This window comes from Camelina sativa, chromosome 4 (genome assembly GCF_030686135.1).
Source record: "Camelina sativa cultivar CO46 ecotype springtype chromosome 4, ASM3068613v1".
Classification (NCBI taxonomy): Eukaryota; Viridiplantae; Streptophyta; class Magnoliopsida; order Brassicales; family Brassicaceae; genus Camelina; species Camelina sativa.
Genome location: NC_141883.1, coordinates 2,036,545 through 2,055,302, shown reverse-complemented (window position 1 = coordinate 2,055,302; position 18,758 = coordinate 2,036,545). Strand labels below are relative to the sequence as shown.

The 18,758-nt window shown below is 34.2% G+C and overlaps 3 protein-coding genes, 1 long non-coding RNA gene and 1 pseudogene across 9 annotated transcripts; 3 read left to right on the top strand and 2 right to left on the bottom strand.

Moving 5' to 3' along the window:
* Nucleotides 1-1,490: 1,490 nt before the first annotated feature.
* On the bottom strand, nt 1,491-4,609 carry LOC147945220 (uncharacterized). Its single transcript, XR_015596403.1, has 6 exons — nt 4,511-4,609; nt 4,342-4,417; nt 4,148-4,250; nt 4,009-4,050; nt 1,944-3,648; nt 1,491-1,841 (listed from the first exon to the last, which is right to left on the bottom strand). It is a non-coding gene; the product is annotated as an uncharacterized LOC147945220 (long non-coding RNA).
* A 534-nt stretch (nt 4,610-5,143) lies between these two features.
* On the bottom strand, nt 5,144-5,440 carry LOC147945219 (lectin-like protein At1g53060). Its single transcript, XM_087509154.1, has one exon. The coding sequence runs from the start codon at nt 5,438-5,440 to the stop codon at nt 5,144-5,146; it is 297 nt and encodes a 98-aa protein (XP_087365280.1).
* A 59-nt stretch (nt 5,441-5,499) lies between these two features.
* LOC104779580 (F-box protein PP2-B10-like) lies at nt 5,500-7,052 on the top strand (annotated as a pseudogene). Its single transcript, XR_015596402.1, has 3 exons — nt 5,500-5,950; nt 6,145-6,263; nt 6,361-7,052. The product of XR_015596402.1 is annotated as an F-box protein PP2-B10-like (transcript).
* Nucleotides 7,053-7,125: 73 nt separating this feature from the next.
* LOC104779581 (F-box protein SKIP3) lies at nt 7,126-8,510 on the top strand. The gene is given in 4 exon segments (XM_010503947.3): nt 7,126-7,452; nt 7,454-7,603; nt 7,695-7,813; nt 7,909-8,510. Coding segments are annotated over 4 exon segments (888 nt in total). The 5' UTR covers nt 7,126-7,269; the 3' UTR covers nt 8,345-8,510.
* A 7,876-nt stretch (nt 8,511-16,386) lies between these two features.
* Nucleotides 16,387-18,314, top strand: LOC104779579 (protein tesmin/TSO1-like CXC 2). Of its 5 annotated transcripts, none has more exons than XM_010503945.2 (6): nt 16,387-16,857; nt 16,944-17,064; nt 17,142-17,208; nt 17,290-17,440; nt 17,520-18,064; nt 18,167-18,314. In XM_010503945.2, exons 4-5 carry the CDS (start codon nt 17,307-17,309, stop codon nt 17,893-17,895), a joined length of 510 nt encoding a protein of 169 aa, XP_010502247.1. In that variant the 5' UTR covers nt 16,387-16,857; nt 16,944-17,064; nt 17,142-17,208; nt 17,290-17,306; the 3' UTR covers nt 17,896-18,064; nt 18,167-18,314. The 5 variants fall into 5 exon arrangements, with proteins under 5 accessions (XP_010502247.1, XP_087365849.1, XP_087365852.1 ...); XM_087509725.1 differs by having other exon boundaries at nt 16,512-16,857; nt 16,922-17,064; XM_087509723.1 differs by having other exon boundaries at nt 16,456-16,857; nt 16,944-17,208.
* The last annotated feature ends 444 nt before the right edge of the window (nt 18,315-18,758 follow it).

Here is an 18,758-nt window from a genome sequence, read left to right as displayed (position 1 = left end):
ATTCTAGAATAGTAAGAAACAGGGAAGTGATTAAGAAAGCATAAATCCATTTAGTAGACTGTAGACACAAAGACTACAGTCACATGCTATAGTGGACATGATAATTACAGAATTGTATTATTAAACAGAGAAATCAAACTAAGATTCGTCGCACTTTCTAAATGGATACACTAGTGATTCAATGGAGTTCTAAGCTCCATCAAGTTATAAGATTAAGTGACTAAAGATAGACACTAGTGCCAAACACAAATATTTACAATTTGTATGGTAAGAAAATCAAGCAATGAGTATACTTGGTAGAATGCTAGGACAATAATCATCAGTCTTTGATGCACAATTCGAGAATGTTATTTTGTATGTTTGAGCCAATCACAGCATGACGCAAAGACAAAATACATTCATAAAGCAAGAGATCTTATGCTACATACATGCACCAAAGGAAAGATAATAAGTATAAAATATCATTTCATATGTTTGGAATATTCATCATACTAAACATACGACATTGATGATGGATTCTTACTTGGGGTATAATTTAGGATAAACATACAAGAATACATATTTCCCAAAACAGTTAAGTCAATTTACCACAGTAAATATTCAGAGAATCAAAAGGCAAAAGTCAAAGAAGTATCATCCAAAGACAATCTAATAACAAACCAAAATGCAACACAATGGAAAAAAATTACAGAGGACACTGGTAGTTGACAGACCCAAAAATTGAAATTCAAAGTGTCTATTTCAAACAAACAAACAATATGAAATATTCCTTTTTTAAAAGATTACAAATAGAATTAAAAATGAAATACAAGACTTTAACAGTCTTATACAGTAGTTGATAGTAGCGTCGTTTCATAAAAACGTAATAGAACATGACTTTAACAGTCTTATACAATGTTCTATAATACTAAGTTACTAACTCACTGCACACCGAAACAAAGTTCTTCTACTTTGCCGAATGACAAACAAAAAAAACTCGAGTTTGAGCATATATATATAGCAACTAGAAGAACTTTAAGTCTAACAACTAATATAGCAAACCGAAACAAACAAAATATTAGATATAGAATACAATTAGTCAACCTAAAGAGCAGAGAATATCATATCAGTTCTTCCACATGCCAACTATGCCGATGATAAAAGTGTACTAAATTCTGATTTTGACATCAGTCATAGAATAGTGTTATTAAAAGAAAAAACATGGTAGGAAAATCAAGTAAGATCCATTTCACATTCTAGTATTCAATAGATTTCAAGCTCCAGCAACTCAATAAGACTAAAATTAGACTCTAGTACCATAAGAGAGATATTTTCAATCATTTTATACAGTAAAGACTCAAGAAACATGTACAATATGTAGAATTTAAAACTGTAATCATCAGATAATGATGCAGATTACCAAGATATCAACCAACAAGGGGTTTAGAGGATAGCGCAAAACATATACATTTGAGATTCAAGACAACTACTACAGCATACATTTCACAGAATGAGAAACCATTATATTACATAGAAGCACCAAATACACAATGTAATGTTTCAAAATAAAATCTACCTTTTTATCGCAGACAACAGAAGATACTACCATTATACACAAACGATGCAAAAGTCATTCACACCAGTCGAATAATCACCAAGGGTTTTAACTTTTAAGCATAACTCAAGCGACTAAAAGGGAGAACCTATGATACTTACAAGCACCAAAACAGAGATAAGCATATATAGCTGAACAAATCAAAATTGTATCATAATTACAAACAAGTTTGAAGTATATACCTGTTCTGCTGTTCAAGAAGTCTGCTACACTTGAAATCTCCTCAACGCCTTCAGAAGCACATAACCTGCAAAAATGAAAATTGGTTAGTCTTCATTTAATTAAATGCTTGATACTTACCTCATTTTTTTAAGCTATTGATCGTCATTTCTATCAAAGAATGAGAAACCTTTTTGTTTTAGGCTCAGCTTTTTTTTTTTGAAGCCTTCTTTAAGTCGTGGGTCGTTTTTACCATCCAACAAGTCTTAACCACTCCAATGTCTCTGTCACATATTTTTGTCTTATTTCTTTAAGCCGTTGGTAACCGCTCCACAGTCTTTTAACTTCTTTAAGCCGTTGGTCTATTAGTTCCAGGTTCAGCCTTTCTCGTAACCTCTTTCTCTTACGGTGCTGGTCGTTTTTACCATCCAACAAATTACTCCATGGTCTCTGTCACATATCTTTGTCTTATTTCTTTAAACCGTTGGTAACTGCTCCTTAGTCTTTTAACTTCTTTAAGCCGTTGGTAACCGCTTTTTAACTTCTGTAAGCCGTTGGTCTATTACTTTTAGGTTCAGCCTTTATCGTAACCTCTTTCTCTTACGGTGCTGGTCGTTTTTACCATCCAACAAACCACTCCATAGTCTCTGTCACATATCTTTGTCTTGTTTTCTTAAGCCGTTGGTAACCGCTCCATATTCTTATAACTTCTTTTACCCGTGGGTCTATTAGTTTTAGGTTCAGCCTTAATCTTCACCTCTTTCTCTTAGGAGCTGGTCGTTTTTACCATCCAACAGGTCTTACTCAAGTGTTGGTCGTTTTTACCATCCAACAAGTCTTTGTCACATATCTTTGTCAAATCTTTTCTAAGCCGTTGGTTCACTCCATAGTCTTATAACTTCTTTAAGCCGTTGGTCTATTAGTATTAGGTTCATCCTTTATCTTAATCTCTTTCTCTTAGTGTGCTGGTCGTTTTTACCATCCAACAAGTCTTAATCACTCCATTGTCTTTGTCACAGATCTTTGTCTTATTTCTTTAAGCCGGTGGTATCTGCTCTTCTTTAAGCCGTTGGTCTATTAGTTTCTTTCTATGTCTTATTTCTTTGTCAAGTATTGTTGTCTTTATGCCTCATATTTTAAGCCGGTGGTCTGATTCCATCAAACAAAAGGTTGGTCGTCTATACCATCCAACCCAAAGTCTGTGACTTCTTTCTATGTCTTAAGTCAGGGGTAGTCAAATTGTGAACTCTTTCTTTTCTTTTCCCCCCTTTATACAGTCTCTGTCTTATAGACTTCTTTAAGCCGGTGGTATGATTCCATCAAACAAAAGGTTGGTCGTTTATACCATCCAACCTAAAGTCTGTGACTTCTTTCTATGTCTTAAGTCAGGGGTAGTCAAATTATGAACTCTTTCTTTTCTTTTCCCCCCTTTATACATAGTCTCTGTCTTATAGACTTCTTAAGCCGTTGGTCATCCCCCCCATCAAACAAAGGGTTGGTCGTTTTTACCATCCAACCCAAAGTCTGTGACTTCTTTCAATGTCTTAAGTCGGGGAGAGTCAAATTGTGAACTCTTTTTGTTCCATCAAACAAAAGGCTGGTCGTTTATACCATCCAACCCAAAGTCTGTGACTTCTTTCTATGTCTTAAGTCAGGGGTAGTCAAATTATGAACTCTTTCTTTTCTTCTTCCCCCTTTATCCACAGTCTCTGTCTTATAGACTTTTTAAGCCGTTGGTCGTTTTTACCATCCAACCCAAAGTCTGTGACTTCTTTCAATGTCTTAAGTCAGGGAGAGTCAAATTATGAACTCGTTTTATTCCTTTTTCCCTTTTATCTAGTCTCTGTCTTATAGACTTCTTAAACTGTTGGTCATTCCCTCCCAACATGCATGCACTACCCATCCAATATATCCGATTCCGTTCGGGACAATGTCCCCAAAAAGAATCAAACAGAGCACCATTAGATTAGTGTCTGCCCACGAATCTTTTTGGGTTTTTAAGAAAACAAAACAAAACAAAACCATCCAAAAACAAAAACCAACAAGTTCCGTAGAACAGTTTTTAAAAAAGCCTTTGAAAAAGAGATGACTTGGATATATAATCCCAAGACTGATGTCATCAATTGCAAAACAAAATCCTAGACGAGAACTGATCGATTGTAAAAGTTTGTTCTCTTGTTCGATTTCATACTCAAAAACTGAAAAACAAAACCAAAACCAAAATTAAAATCAGGAAAGAAAAGCGATATACATACCTCGACGACATGTTTCAAGCGAAGACAAGCTTCTTCGAAACCCTAAACAATCAAAAAAGCAAAATCACGATTTCCAGCGGACAATTAGAAAACTTGAAATCGAAAAACAGAATCGCGAAAGATAAGGAAGGAATCAAACCAAAATTATCATTAAAACCCAGAAGATGATGGTAGCAGATTCATGCCAAATCAAGCATACTCCAAGTACAATTTCAATGGAGGAGACATGCTTCTTCGAAACCCTAAACAAAAAAAGTATATACGAACTATCAGGAAACTTAGATATCAAAAGAAAAAAAAAACAAATCGGGAAAGATTAGTAAGGAATCTAACCAAAATCAACATCAAAACGCATACGATGGTAGCAGATTCACGCCAAATCAAGCAACCTCGAAGTTATGTTCAAACCCTAGATCGATCAGTAAAAGATAAAGATCGATTACACCAACTTCTAAATCCAAAAACCAAATTCACGATTTACAGGAAATTGAAAGAAACTTACTAATCTTCTAAACAAATCTACGATTGATAGAGAGAATGCTAAAAGAAAGAGCGAGAAAATTTGAGAATCTGAAGAATTGTGAATTTTTTTCTCTTTTCCGTCTTCACAACAGACGAGTTTATATTTTATTAATACAGAATTGACCGTTGTTGATCTGCTATATACACTCTAATCTAACGGTCCTGCATCTTAGGCGGTTTATGTTAAGCCTAACAGAGTTAAAGATAGGCCCAATACAGCCCATTAATTCAAATTTCAAATTTAAAAAACTCTTATGGTATCTAAAAGAAAGAGCGAGAAAATTTGAGAATCTGTGAATTTTTTTCTCTTTTCTGTCTTTACAACGAAACGCGTTAATACAGACTTGACCGTTGTGGATTCGCTATATACTCTAATCGAACATTTTAGGCGGTTTATGGTAAGCCTAACATAGTTAAAGATAGGCCCAATACGGCCCATTAGTTCAAATTTCAAATTTTGAAAACCCGTATTCGTATAGTATCTAAATAAATTACAGTATTTAGGGAACGAGTCCTTTTTATTGTAATACATTTGAAAGTAGATACACGTCAGGATAACCAAAGCTAGATCGATGGATCATGAGATTCACGACAGTAATAACTTGGACTTGTATTATTTTTTGGCATTGTTCTCAAAACTGCAGTCCGAGAACTCGTGACGCTCGGCGCTACTTCCCATTGAACCAGCAAAACCCGTGTACATTTTCTCGTGAAAAACCTTCGAAAGATCGAGCCTCGCTTCGAAATATCGAGTCTTGCATCCATTAGCTTCAATGTCTTGAACACCCACCGGTTTTTTCCTCCGGTCTTGATTGAATCCAATAACCGGCTTTCTTGGAAACCGTCGGGTTACCGAATTAATGTTGATACCAACGTGGTTATCGTAAATGTGGGACGCCAAAAGATGCATCTTTGAAACCGGTTCACAAGACTTATGTAACCTAAACCGGAAACTGTGTCGTTTTTATTGTGGGGGACGACGACGATAAAGGCGAGGCCATGACCGGGATTAGGATTTTTCTTGGGAGAAGTAATGGCGAAATTGGAAGAGTAGACGTAAGAAGGAGAAGCACTACCTCCTGACTTGCTCATACCATCGATGGGGATAAAACGCAGCGTCGAATCTAGCGGCGGAGGCGGAGGCGGAGGAGAGATAGTTTCCGACTCGTCGTCTCCGTTTGATTCTTTTCCGGAGGATTGCATCTCCAGCATAATCTCCTTCACAAGTCCACGCGATGCGTGCGTTGCTGCTTCGGTTTCGAAAACCTTTGCATCGGCGGCCAAGTCAGATATTGTATGGGAGAAGTTTATTCCGCCGGATTATTCCTCTCTGATTCCTCCATCGCGAGTTTTCTCATCAAAGAAGGAACTCTATTTCTCTCTCTGTAACGATCCTCTTCTGATCGACAATGGCATAAAGGTATTTGAGTATATAATTCATCAATTTTGCGCTTTTTTTTATAGGATTTGAGGATTTGAAAATGTCTCTCGCCTTTGAAATGCTATTTTGGTAGAGAATTATGTCAATAGGAATGTGATCACAAGCTTATTTGAGAATGTTTCTTCTATATGGTGCTGATACTGAATCACTCTGATTGTTTGGGTATATAATAGAGCATATGGTTAGAGAAAGGGAGTGGGAAGAGGTGTATCATGTTATCAGCTATGAACCTCTCAATCATATGTGGAGATACTCTTCAATATTGGCAATGGATTTCAATTCCTGAATCTAGGTACTCTTTTTTTTTGTTTTCATCTTTGCGTTGGTTTGGTTGCAATGACTCGTTGGGATGGTGATGATGGAAAATTGTTTCCCCCCTGTTATGAAAGGTTTGAAAAAGTAGCCAAGCTTCGCAATATATGGTTTTTCGAGATTTGGGGCAGGACGAATACTAGTGTCCTGTCTCCAAGAACTCTTTACTCGGCTTACATACATTGTGTTCAAGGAAGGGGATGAATGTTATGGCTTTGCGGATGTGCCTTTTGAATCTGCACTTGGAGTGGTGGGACAGGAACCTTCCAGAAGGTTCATATGCTTTGATGTAGAAGCTATGGATGATTGGTTTATAAGAAGAGACGGTGGAAAGAGGAACGTTGTGAAACCAGAGAAGAGAGAAGATAGGTGGATGGAGATAGAGCTTGGGGAATTCTTCAATGAAGGAGGAGGATTAATGAATAGTGATAAAATTGAAATGATTGTTTTAGAGACTGAGCTGCTCAATTGGAAGTCTGGCTTGATCATTCAAGGAATTGAGATCCGACCTGCAAAAAGTCCTCCAAAGTGATTTTGGCGGAACACTTCTAGTGGTATTATTGTCAAATGGTGGAGTGAAGAGGTACATTTCAGTTGAGTTTGTTGTAATGATTTGGTTCAATAATTAGAGTTTATGTGGTGAACAAGAACAAACAACTTACTTTGCTTACTAGTATAAGTTATGCTCCAGCTTTGTTCTCATGCTGTGGAAGAGCGGTTGGATTGAATGATTCCGTTTATGTTTTTGTGTTGTATATGCTTTCTTGTTTGTTGTGGTTGTTTCTTTCTCCTCTCTCTCTTTTTCTTTAATTGGGCTTTTCTACTGTAGAAGGCCCATCTGAAACTATGACCAGAAAGAAAAAACGATGGAGTGTGAAGTGGACGGGTGCAAGAACTCTGAGAATCGAAAAAGGACTCTTTAAAAAGGAAGTCTGAGAATCGAAAAAGAACTCTCATCCCCGACTCGACGGAGACAGACGACAACGATGATACATTTAAGGAAACTGTTGGAGAAAAGTCGAAGCGAAAGCAGCGGAAGAAGTAAGATTGATTCTGGTTCTTCTTCTTCTTCTCCTTTCAACTGGTTGCCTGACGAATGCATTTCAAGCATAATCTCCTTCACTAGTCCTGAAGACGCCTGCGTCAGTGCTGTGGTTTCTAAAATCTTTAAAATCGGCGGTGAAATCAGATATCATATGGGAGAAGTTTATCCCAGAAGATTATAAATCTCTGATTCTTCCGTCGCGAGTCTTCTCGTCCAAGAAAGAACTCTATTTCTCCCTCTGCCACGATCCTCTCCTAATCGATGATGGCAATACGGTAAATAACCTAATTTAAATTCAAATTGGTATATAGAGTTATTGATCAGTTCGGTTAACTCTCTAATAACTTTTTTTGTCGAAAACTGAAGAGCATATGGTTAGAGAAAGCGAGTGGGAAGAGGTGTATCATGTTATCTGCGAAGAACTTCTTAAGCATACATGGTGATTTTCCTCCGCACCTCCACTGGTTTCCAAGTCCTGAAGCTAGGTGATTAAGTACCCATTTTTTTCATTATCTTTTGCAATGATCCGATCATTTTGAACATAACGCTGTAAAACGTTGCCCCTGTCTGTGATGTGCAGATTTGAATTGGTAGCGGAGGTTCCTCAAACATATAAGTTCGAGTTTCGTTGCAAAATGAATACTTGTGTCCTTTCTTCAAGAACACGTTACTCGGTCAACATTGTGTTCAAGAAAGGTTTTGAGTGTTTTGGCTTTAAGAATGTGGCTATGAAGGCTGAAGTTTGGCTGGTGGGAGATGTAGCATATAAAAGATTAGTGTGCTTTGATATGTCTACTGGTGGGCGAAAGGACATGGTGAAACCCGTGGCGAGAGAAGATGGGTGGATGGAGGTAGAGGTTGGGGAGTTTTTCAATGAAGGAGGAAGGCATGGTGATGAAATTGTTGAGACGAGTATAGTAGAACGGAAGAAAGCCCGCAAACGTGGTTTGATTATTCAAGGAATTGAAATTCGTCCTTCGAAAATTCCCGCCGAGTTTTTGGTTTGTGGGTTGTAACTTGTGAGGGTTAACATATTGCTATTTCTATTTAGAGAAAAAATTAAAAACTTGGCGGTTTTTTTTTTTTTAAGTGAAAAGCGTCTGGAAAAGAAGGAACATATTATCGTTGTCAATCTTAAACCTTATACTATAATACAATATATTATCTTCGTTTTTGGGAAAAGAGAAACCATTGCATAATTTAGGTTTTTCCTATTATCATTGTTACTAAGTATTAATCATCTATATTTATATAGCAAACCCACTTTTTTTTTGTCAACTTTTAATCCAACAGATGAGATTAGTTCCAGTTTTAATCCAACGGTTTTAAATTATCAATCGTGTCTTTTTGTCGCATCCCCATCTTTAAAAAATCACACCTCTTAGTTTTTGCATCTCTTTGTTGTACCTCCTGGTTTCAAAAATCACATCTATTAATTTTTACACCTTTTAATTTCACGCCTCTATGTATTACACCTCTTTGTTGTACCTCCATGTTTCACATCTATTAGTTTTTACACCTTTACAGTTCACACCTCTATGTCTTACACCTCTTTGTTTATTATATATAAATTTTTCTTGACTACATAAACAAGTTTCAAAAAATTGTTTTCTGAGTACCGAAGAATTTTTTTATTGAAGTGTTTTTTAACTTTCAAGCATCAAACTCTAATTCAAGGTAATTTAATTAATATTTTTGCTGTGAATGACCTGTAGTGTTTCTCATTTAGATTATTATTACTGTTAGTCGACATTATTAAGTTCATACATTAACCTTAGTTTTGTTAACTTTTAGTCTCTTCAAAATTTTTAGCCTCTCCTGTTTTCATGTTTTTGCATGGCTAATGTTATTAAATACGTGTGCCATATTTTCCGAACTTGTTAATTGTTTTTCCGGTTAGATTATTAATACTGTTAGATACGGTGGGACAAAATATATGTTTACTTGGCTTTCTTCTTTTTTGTTCAGAGCAATCTAGATTTGTTTAGTTCACCATCTAACGCACCACATGAAAATCTAATGCTTAACGGTTCGTAAATCAATTCTGAATTTTTTTGGTGTGTATAAACCATCGTAACCGTACGTATAAGTAACTGCAACATTCTTCTAAATCGTTTAATTCACTTTGAATAATATTGTGTGTGCATGAGGATTCTCTTAGAAACATGATTAGAGGTTTCTGGGTTAGTTTATTATTCTAATTAGAATATATTATTATGAAATCGTTGTTGATGTGGGCATGAATTAGGTTGTGCACGATTAGAATCTGGGTCACTATTGATATAGATGCTTACGGTTATTGCATCATTTATGTTCTTTGATCTGTGGTGGTGCTAAACGGTAACCGGTGATTATGGTATGTTGAAAATACCATTAGCGCCACCGTAAAGTCGTGATCAACAGTGGTGACTTGTAGGATTATGGCTATTAACTTCATACATTAATCTTAGTTTTGTTAACTTTTAGTCTCTTCAAAATTTTTAGCTTCTCCGGTTTTCATGTTTTTGCATGGCTAATGTTATTAAGTACGTGTGTCATATTTTTTGCATAGCTAATGTTTTTGATTCTCAATGTGCAGATTTTTTTTTTTGACTTTCTGGAAAAACCAAAACCAAGATACGAGAGGCATGATGATATGCAATGATGTTAGAGCTACAGATAAGCCAAATTTTTTTTAACAAACATGGTATAACAAACAAAATTTTATATATATTCTTATTTAACCTATTTATTTTTTCATGGTATAAATGTTTAATTTTTTTTTTATTTTTTTTTGTAGGATGTCCATTAGATATAAATAATCCAGGTTAGATTCCATTTTTTTTTAAATAAAGTTTTTAAAAAATTTAGTTGAATTATAATTTCTTATACTTTCTGGGTATCAAACATTTTGATAATATATAGGAATATTACAAATGAGCATGGAAATAGAAAGTGCCGAAGAAAAAGCCAGAAATACTTGTGACAACACAAAATCAAATTCTATAAAGCGTAAGCACGACCAAATGACAAGTCAAGTTAGAAAGAAAAGATCTACTAAAGGTAATTTGTTAAGTCTTTGATGACTTTCTAATCTGTATATACAACTTTTAAAAAACATAATGTATAACAGTCACTTGTAGAGTGATCTGGAATCCTCCAAAAAAAGAAATGCAAGAAATTTTAGAAAATTAGTGTTTAACCCAAAGAAGAGAACATCAAAAGGTGAGATATTATTATCACCTGTTTCACCACATCGACTTAATTTTTGCTGTCGTTTGGTACCGATTCATAGACATAAGTGGAAAATCAATTCCTAATATATGGTTGATATACAGAAATAAACTTCTCACCACTACTAAGCTAAAGTTCTCCATAAGAGCTCTCCGCTTCGTCTCTCTCTCTTAATTTTTTTTCTCTTGATTCAGCAAATCTGAGTAGTTTGTTTATTGCGTTTTTAGTTTTACGGTTTTGTGCGGTAATTAATAAACAAATTGGTTATTTGAATGTAGGTAAAAAACCTGTATCATCAAAAAAAATCGAAACAGAATCAATTAATAAGGTGTGGGGATTGTGATGCATTAGTATGGCCTAAGGAAAGTACTGCAAAGGATCGACAAACAAAAAGACCTCTATTTACAATATGTTGTAAACAAGGGCGTGTCAAATTGCCTACCATTCAAGAACCTCCGTTTCCGTTAAAAAAGCTTTTGTCTGATCCATCTTTCCGAAGACACATTAGAGTATATAATTCTATGCTCTCTATATGCTCTATGGGTGCTGAAATTGATTATTCAATTTTAAATTCAGCAGGTCCTTTTTGTTTTAAAGTGCATGGTGAAAATTATCATAGTATTGGATCACTTCTACCATTGGATGGGCAACAACCTAAATTTTTACAAATGTATATATTTGACACCGCTAATGAGTTGAAAAATAGGTTATCTATATTTCCAGATGGCAAAGAAATAGTAGATGAGGAAATTTTGTTAGCTCTAATAAACATGCTTGATGAAAATAATATTCTAGCCAAAACATTTAGAAAAGGTAGAGATCGTTATGAAAGCGGGAAAATGATATATATTAATATATATATATATATATATATATTAACATTCTAAAATTAAGAGAACAAACTTCACTATTCCTTTATTACAACAACTTCAACATAGCTACAAGAATTTAGAAGAACATGGGTCATAACAGTAATCCACCGTATAAATATTTATCAAACCTGCAAATGAAACGTGGACAGCAACGCATTCTAGGAAGGGTAATACGAATATGGGAAGTAAGAAATCCAAAAAATGGAAATGAAATTATTAGTTTGAATTTTCTTCTTCTGGATGAGAAGGTAACTTAATACATTCATACAAGTTACTTTTAAAATATTTAATATATGATTGTTACGTATGACTAAACTAAGTTTTGTTTATAGGATACAACTATTATGGGTTCAATTTATAAACGATATATCGATCGTTACATACATAATTTTACCGAAGGAACCATATATTTTCTAAATGATTTTGAAGTATGGCGAGCCGGTGATTATTATAAAATTTCCGACCATGTTTTTACTATACGGTTGAACGACCATTCAAATATATCCCAGATAGAAAATGATATTTTCTCTATTTCTTCGGAAAAATTCAGTCTTCGTAATTATGATGAACTTATGGATATATCCGATAAAAATAGTCGGTTTGAAGGTATGAATTTCTTAATAATTTACTTCAGTGTTTCAGTGCATATTAAATTTTCTATCACAAAGTTCTTAAAAATTTAACAGTATGGAAAATATTAAAAATAGCAGTATGGCATGTCGGGTAATAACACATGTCGTGATGGCATACAAATCTGCTAAATATCTATGGTCGTGAGAAAATAAAAATGATCACTGAATAAGAACGTCATTTCGGTCTTTTTAATATATTGAGCATTATCATACTTGAATTTTATAGACCTATTCAAAATGTTTATAATATTAAATAATATATTTTGTCCATTTTTGTACAGATATTATTGGAGTTATAACCGATAAAAAATAATGAACGCACATTCAAGTAATGGAAATGAGAGGATAACTTTAGATATTCAACTGGAAGGGTTGGTTATATACATCCCCTAACTTTTTATAATTGAATAATAGTTGTCGTTAGGAATAGAAGCCACGTTTCACATTAGTTTCCAGTACATTATTAATTAATGTAATAAAATTAATATGTAACAGAGGAAGTAAAGTTCGAGTTACATTGTGGGATAACATAGTCAATACATATAAAGACTTGTTAGTAGATAAAGATGCAAAAGGAGAAATCGTGATAATTACAAGTGTCAATCCAAAAAAATATGCAGGTAACTAATACCCCACGTTCATTTTGTTTCTTATCATTAATATATAATGGGTCACTCTCTTTATTATTCCTTATAAATAATAAATAATTATCATTTATAGGTTATCTCTACTTAAACTCTACTTCTGCAACAAAGATTTACATTAATGACCAAGAAGGTGTTATAGACGATTTCAAATTACGGTAATTGAAAATAATGGTTTTTTTTTAAAAAAAAAGAAAAATGTTTACTCCTATACTTACAAATATTTCTAACAGTTTATTGCCAAGTATCATAACAACTATATCAAACGACAACTCTCCAACAACATTGGAAAAATCAATGGTCAAAATTTCTGAAATAATTAATTATATTTCCGGCGATTTAGTTGAGGTACAAATTGTTTGACTTAAACATTAATTAAATAATTAATATATATTTACGAACGGCGGTTTTAACTTTATTTAGTTAAAAATAAAATAATAAATTGTACAAATATTATTACCAGGAGAAGGAATTTACATGTGAAGGCAAAATAATTGAAATCTGTTCAAGGAATGGATGGAGTTATGTATCATGTAATTTATGCTCAAAAAAACTTCAAAAAATTGAAGGAAAACTAATCTGCAATAATTGTGTAAAGGAAGATGTCGTTGGTATTCTAAGGTATATTCCATATCTTTGAATTTTTTTAATTAATAATTTCATAATTTAGCTGCAATCAAATAACTTATTTGAAGTTTTATTATTATATACATGAACAGGTATCGGCTTGAAATTTTAGTTGAGGACGATTCAGACGTAGCATCATTGACTACATTTAATAAAGATGTCACCAAACTTTTGAACATATCTGCAACTGAATTGGTTAAATATTATGTAAGAAATACATATAATAAATTTAACAACAAAGCAAAAAATTATTATTTATAACAATAGTCATACAATATTAATATTCTTACTGATATTTAAATGTAATCGATGAATCAGGAAAAGATGTTCTATACTCCAACAGACGAAGATATTATCAATTTCCTTACAGAAAAACTTGTGGGGAATAAATTTAAGTTCAATATAAAAGTCACATCTTTTAACTTTAAATCTACATCGGCGGGTCTAACTGTGACAAGTATTCAAGGAGATACAATCTGTTTAACAACTCAGGATGAAAACGTATTTGACGCTCCCACAAATGCTGAACAAACAGTAAACATCACCAAAAGAAAGAATGTAGACCTAGACAGTGCTGCTAATGATAATTATCTTATCGGGGATACACACAAAAAACAAAGAGTAACAAAAAAAAGGAAGATCACACCCACTGGAATAACGGAAGCTGTAAAAAGAATAAAAGAGGAGGAGTCCAAAGACAATGAACTTACAGTAATAATAACTGGGAATAGGAAGAGAAAAATAATACCAAAGAGCAAAGTATTCGCTTCTAATGAAGAAAAGAGAAACAAAGAAGAAAATCTTAATGATCTTGAAGACTTAACTACAAAATCTATGAGACCACAAAGAAAAAGAAAAATGATAATTCATGAAGATTATGTGTAGTATATGTATAAGTTAATAAATTATTTTTTTAAAAGTTAAATGTTATTTCACAAGTTAGCTTAAATTAAATGAAATTTACATCCATACGACTACGACTGAATTTAATTATTCGTTAACTCACGTTCTACATAAAAATTAATCGTTTCATCCATAAATAACAAACTATAAATTAAAACAAACAAAGAAACAAATATATCAATACTTAGCACGTTACTCTACGAACCAATATAAAGTTATAAAGTAAGGCTGAACAAAGAAGACAAAAATAGTAAAAGTTGCCGATGTGGGTTAAAACAATTATGAAATTTTAATTTATGTGGGCTAAGTTTCTTTTGTTCCATCACTTGATTCCAAATTAGGATGTAAGCCCACGTTTAATTAATTTCGAATGGGCCTAAGCTTATTTAAACCAATTAAATACAAACCCTAATATCCCTAACCAAGGTCTCTCATACTTTTTTCTTTAACCGCCGTTGCTCCTTATTTCTTCTATTTCTACAGTTTGTTATCTTCTCTTCTGTATTCCTTTCTACAGCCTCTCTTCTATTTCTTCTTCTACTCGATTTATTTTTTTATTTTCTGTGATTGGACATAATGGCTCATGACTGCAACAATGGTGATTATCCGCTGATTCTTCTCTTCTTCACGGTCGATTATTTTCCATCGGTCGCCGGAAAACAATCAAAATTGCGTTATTTCAGATTTTAAACTCAAAACAGAAATTAACCGAGAGCGGAACTGTACCGAACCCGAAAACCGATTTAGCCGTACCGAACCGACCGAATTAACCGAACTCCCAGGGTTAATAAAGCGACAAAGGTAAATTAACGTGTATAGTATACAAATAAACACCTTTTTATTTTCTCAACGTTAGCCAACCTTACTTCCCCCACCTCTTCGTAGCCAACCTTTGCTTCCACCTCTTCGTAGCCAACCTTTGCAATGTTTCTTTAAACCTTTCCAATACTTCTTTAAAACCTTTCCATTTATAAGCAACAACCCTTAACCATTATTCAGCAACTTACTTAAATCTCTTCATTTCTATCGCACACTTAAATAATATAATCCTTTATTAACAAAGCGAAGTTAAGCGTCTCTGTCTCAGGTACGTTAATTCTTAATCTCTTTAATAAAATCATTGCATTTAAACATCTCTCTTTCTTTTTTCCTTCCCACTCATCAAATACTATCATAATTTCAAAAATAAATTAGAATGAGTAGAATGATAGAGGAATTAAATGTTTTTGTTGATTTACTAATTCTGTTTCTACGTTTATGATGAAGATAGTGAATTATTGAAGTAGAATGGAAGATCTCGGACACCCACCATTGAACCAAATTGACGAAAATATCATTCTAGCAAAGCAAATGAAAGCATTAAATCTGAAAATGGACGAGGTCAGTCAATATGCATACACACCAAAACCTAGACAGTTCATGTGGGACAAAACTAAAAAAAAATGGCGAAGACGTAAACATTTACAATCAATCGAAGACGTAAACATTTACAATCAATCGGCAAAATTATTCGTCAAAAGGAACGTCAAGTAAGTATATCATTCGAAACTTTTTATTCTTGTTATTGACTTCACAATCAAATTATACTATAACTAAAAAATATGCAGAATGTTCATGAGGAATGGCGTAAAATGATGAAAAAAGTCCAATTTCCTTCGGCTAAGGAAAAAGAATTGAAAAACTGTGTCATGGATTATCAATTGGCTGTAGAAGCGATGCGTTACATGAGAGCAAAGAAGAAACGTTTAGAGGAAATAGAATACAATAGTGATAGCTCCTAAATTAATTATATTTACTTATTAGTTTATTTACTTATAGACTCAATTGTAATTATTTAATTAAACAACTTAAACTACAGAAGATGTAACATTTACAACATATAAGTAATAATTTAATTTCAATTTTTTAATCTATTAAAACTACAAAAATAATCAATCTTAAGTTACAAACTAAATATAGTTTTACAGAATTAATTGCATTAAATTTGTTGTTTACAAATACTATACTTCAAAATACTCATTGATTAAAATTAAAACAAATATTTTATGAAGAAATAGAAGTCATTTCATTTTATCATCATACATTATAGATTTTCGCTTCGAGCGCGGCAACGCGCGGGTTTGATTCTTAGTATATATAATAGCAAAGTGCTCTCTCATTTTAAAGTGTCCACGTCAGCATAAATTTTCAATTTCGTTGGGCTTTTTGTAAACCCAAATATAACTTTTCTAAGTCCAATTGATGAAAGCCTCTTTGAACTTTTTCCCTTCGTCGTCTTCTTCGTAAACAATCAGATTTCTTCTCTTTCTTCTCCACGACGAGCTCCTTCGATGGACTGCAATAATCCTCAACCGAAATGATTGAACGGAACCCAATCTTCGACCCGTTAACTCTCTCCCGTCACCGTAATAAGCAACGGAGCGAACTTTCACCGGCGACAGATTCTCGCTCCTCTCTTCTCCACCGCCTCCGCCCATCAATTGATATCAGCCCGATCAATTGATATCATTAAATCAATTGATATCAGCCCATTAAATAAAAAGCTAGACAAAACGTTGTCGTCATCTTCCCGATCATCTCTGCAGGGATTAACGATTCTGCTTCTCTGGATTTTTCTTCGTCAAGGTCCCATGGCTTGGTAAGTTGTTTTCCTTTCTATCTCGCTTTGGCTTTGACTTTTGGCTTCATAATGATGTTTTTAGTTGTGATTCCTCCTGATTGCAGTTCTGAAGTTGAAAACTAATTGTCTTTTCCCCCTTTCCGATTTCTCCCGATTTCTCCTTCTCCGATCGTCAACCTCCGTCTAGCTTTCTTCGGCAATTTATTCATCTGTTTTCTACTTGAGGTTTTTATTTTCCGCCATATATGTGCTTCCAATGGATCTATGTTGTTAACTTCCTTTGGTTTGATGTTTCTTTAAAGGGTGGTGTGGGCAGTTCCATAAACTGTAGATGTGAAGGATGTAAGAACAAATTTGGCCGCAAAGATGGTTAGCTTCTCTGCTTCCGAGTTTTACTAATAACCTTTAAGCTCTCTTCCGGGTTCTGATTCTACTTAGTGTATATCTCAGGGTCTTCGATTGTTGACATGGAAGCTGAACAAGAGGAGGAAAATGAAACATCTGAGAGAAGCAGAACAGCCGAAAGCCAACAGAACACTGAGGTTTTAATGAGAAAGGAGGCGAGTTCTGCTCTACCTACGACACCAACACCAAATTACAGGTAAAGTCTCAAATTTAAAAAGGAGTTTTGATGTGAGTTTATATCACCTGAATAGTTGTATTTGTTATTTTTTTTGCAGACAAGAATTGGTTCAATTACTACCTTTCTCATCATCTAAGAACAGAATGCTTCCTCCACAGTCTCTTCTTGGAGGTGGATCTTTTTCAGGGATATTTAACAGTCAATATATAAGAAAACCAGATATTGATTTGACTCAATCCCGGATAGAGAACTCATTCGAGACAGTCGCAGAGGATAGAGCGGAAGAAATGCCTGAGATTCTCATCCACTCCCCTATACCTAACATCAAGAGTGTTTCTCCCAACGGCAAGAGGGTCTCTCCTCCTCATATGGAATCATCTACCTCAAGTTCAATTCCAAGGAGAAGAAGTGGCCGGCGGAAACTGATATTGCAGTCAATTCCATCGTTTCCTTCTCTCACTCCCCAACACTGAAAAGCATTTTGGTTGGTGTACCCCTGAATATTCTTTGAATCTCTTTCAAGGTGAAAGATGATAGTAACCGCATGGCAAGCAACATTATGCAGTCCCTCGCCAAGACATTGTGCAAACGAAACCAAGAGACACATTTTCGCAACATGATTACCAAAATCCACATATGAGGGTAAAAGATCAAACCGTTTGTTATTCAAATCAACCATATGTTAATTTAAAACAAAGAATCAAATATTCAACTAACCATGTTTTCTGTTTTTCCAAACCAAAGGAGGTTAACAAGAAGATCTAGGAGAGAATAAAGGGAGAGAGATCAAAGAAGGGACCAAGAAAGCTAACTATTTTGTAAACAAAAAAAATTCAGTTTTAACAATTTTCTCATTAAACCGTTAAATCTTATTCAACAATCAATTTTCCAATAACTGATCTTCACACAACAAAACAAACACTCATGATAATCCCCATCAAGTTTAATCAATTTTCAAAACAACAATCAAATTCTTCAAATACTTACAAATTGCCCATTGCTGCGACAAACAAATAACGAGAAGCAGATATTGACCGTATAGATCTTCGTTGCTGGCTTTTAGATTCTGGGAAAAAAACAAACAACGAGAAGCTGAAACACAGAGATCAGAGAAAACTGAATCAGAGGTACCAATGGAGAAGATCAATGGTGTTAACGAGTCAGAGAATATTGATAGAGATGAAGTAGAACTAACGTTTCTACAGCGCCGGCCGGTGTTTACAAGGACCAAATCGGAGCCGGCGAGTATCGGACGAGAAGAATGTGGTGTTGCTTCCAAATAAAGAAGAGGGTAAAGTTTAGTTCTCTCTCTCACGTGATTGACTTTTTAGTCAAT

Excerpts from the sequence above, each read along its gene's own strand:
- LOC104779579 (XM_087509723.1), top strand. The coding sequence starts at position 17,085 with ATGTGCTTCCAATGGATCTATGTTGTTAACTTCCTTTGGTTTGATGTT. Across the intron at positions 17,209-17,289 it reads CAAATTTGGCCGCAAAGATG|GGTCTTCGATTGTTGACATG; the intron begins GTTAGCTTCTCT and ends TGTATATCTCAG. Across the intron at positions 17,441-17,519 it reads ACACCAACACCAAATTACAG|ACAAGAATTGGTTCAATTAC; the intron begins GTAAAGTCTCAA and ends TTTTTTTTGCAG.
- LOC147945219 (XM_087509154.1), bottom strand. The coding sequence starts at position 5,440 with ATGCATCTTTTGGCGTCCCACATTTACGATAACCACGTTGGTATCAAC.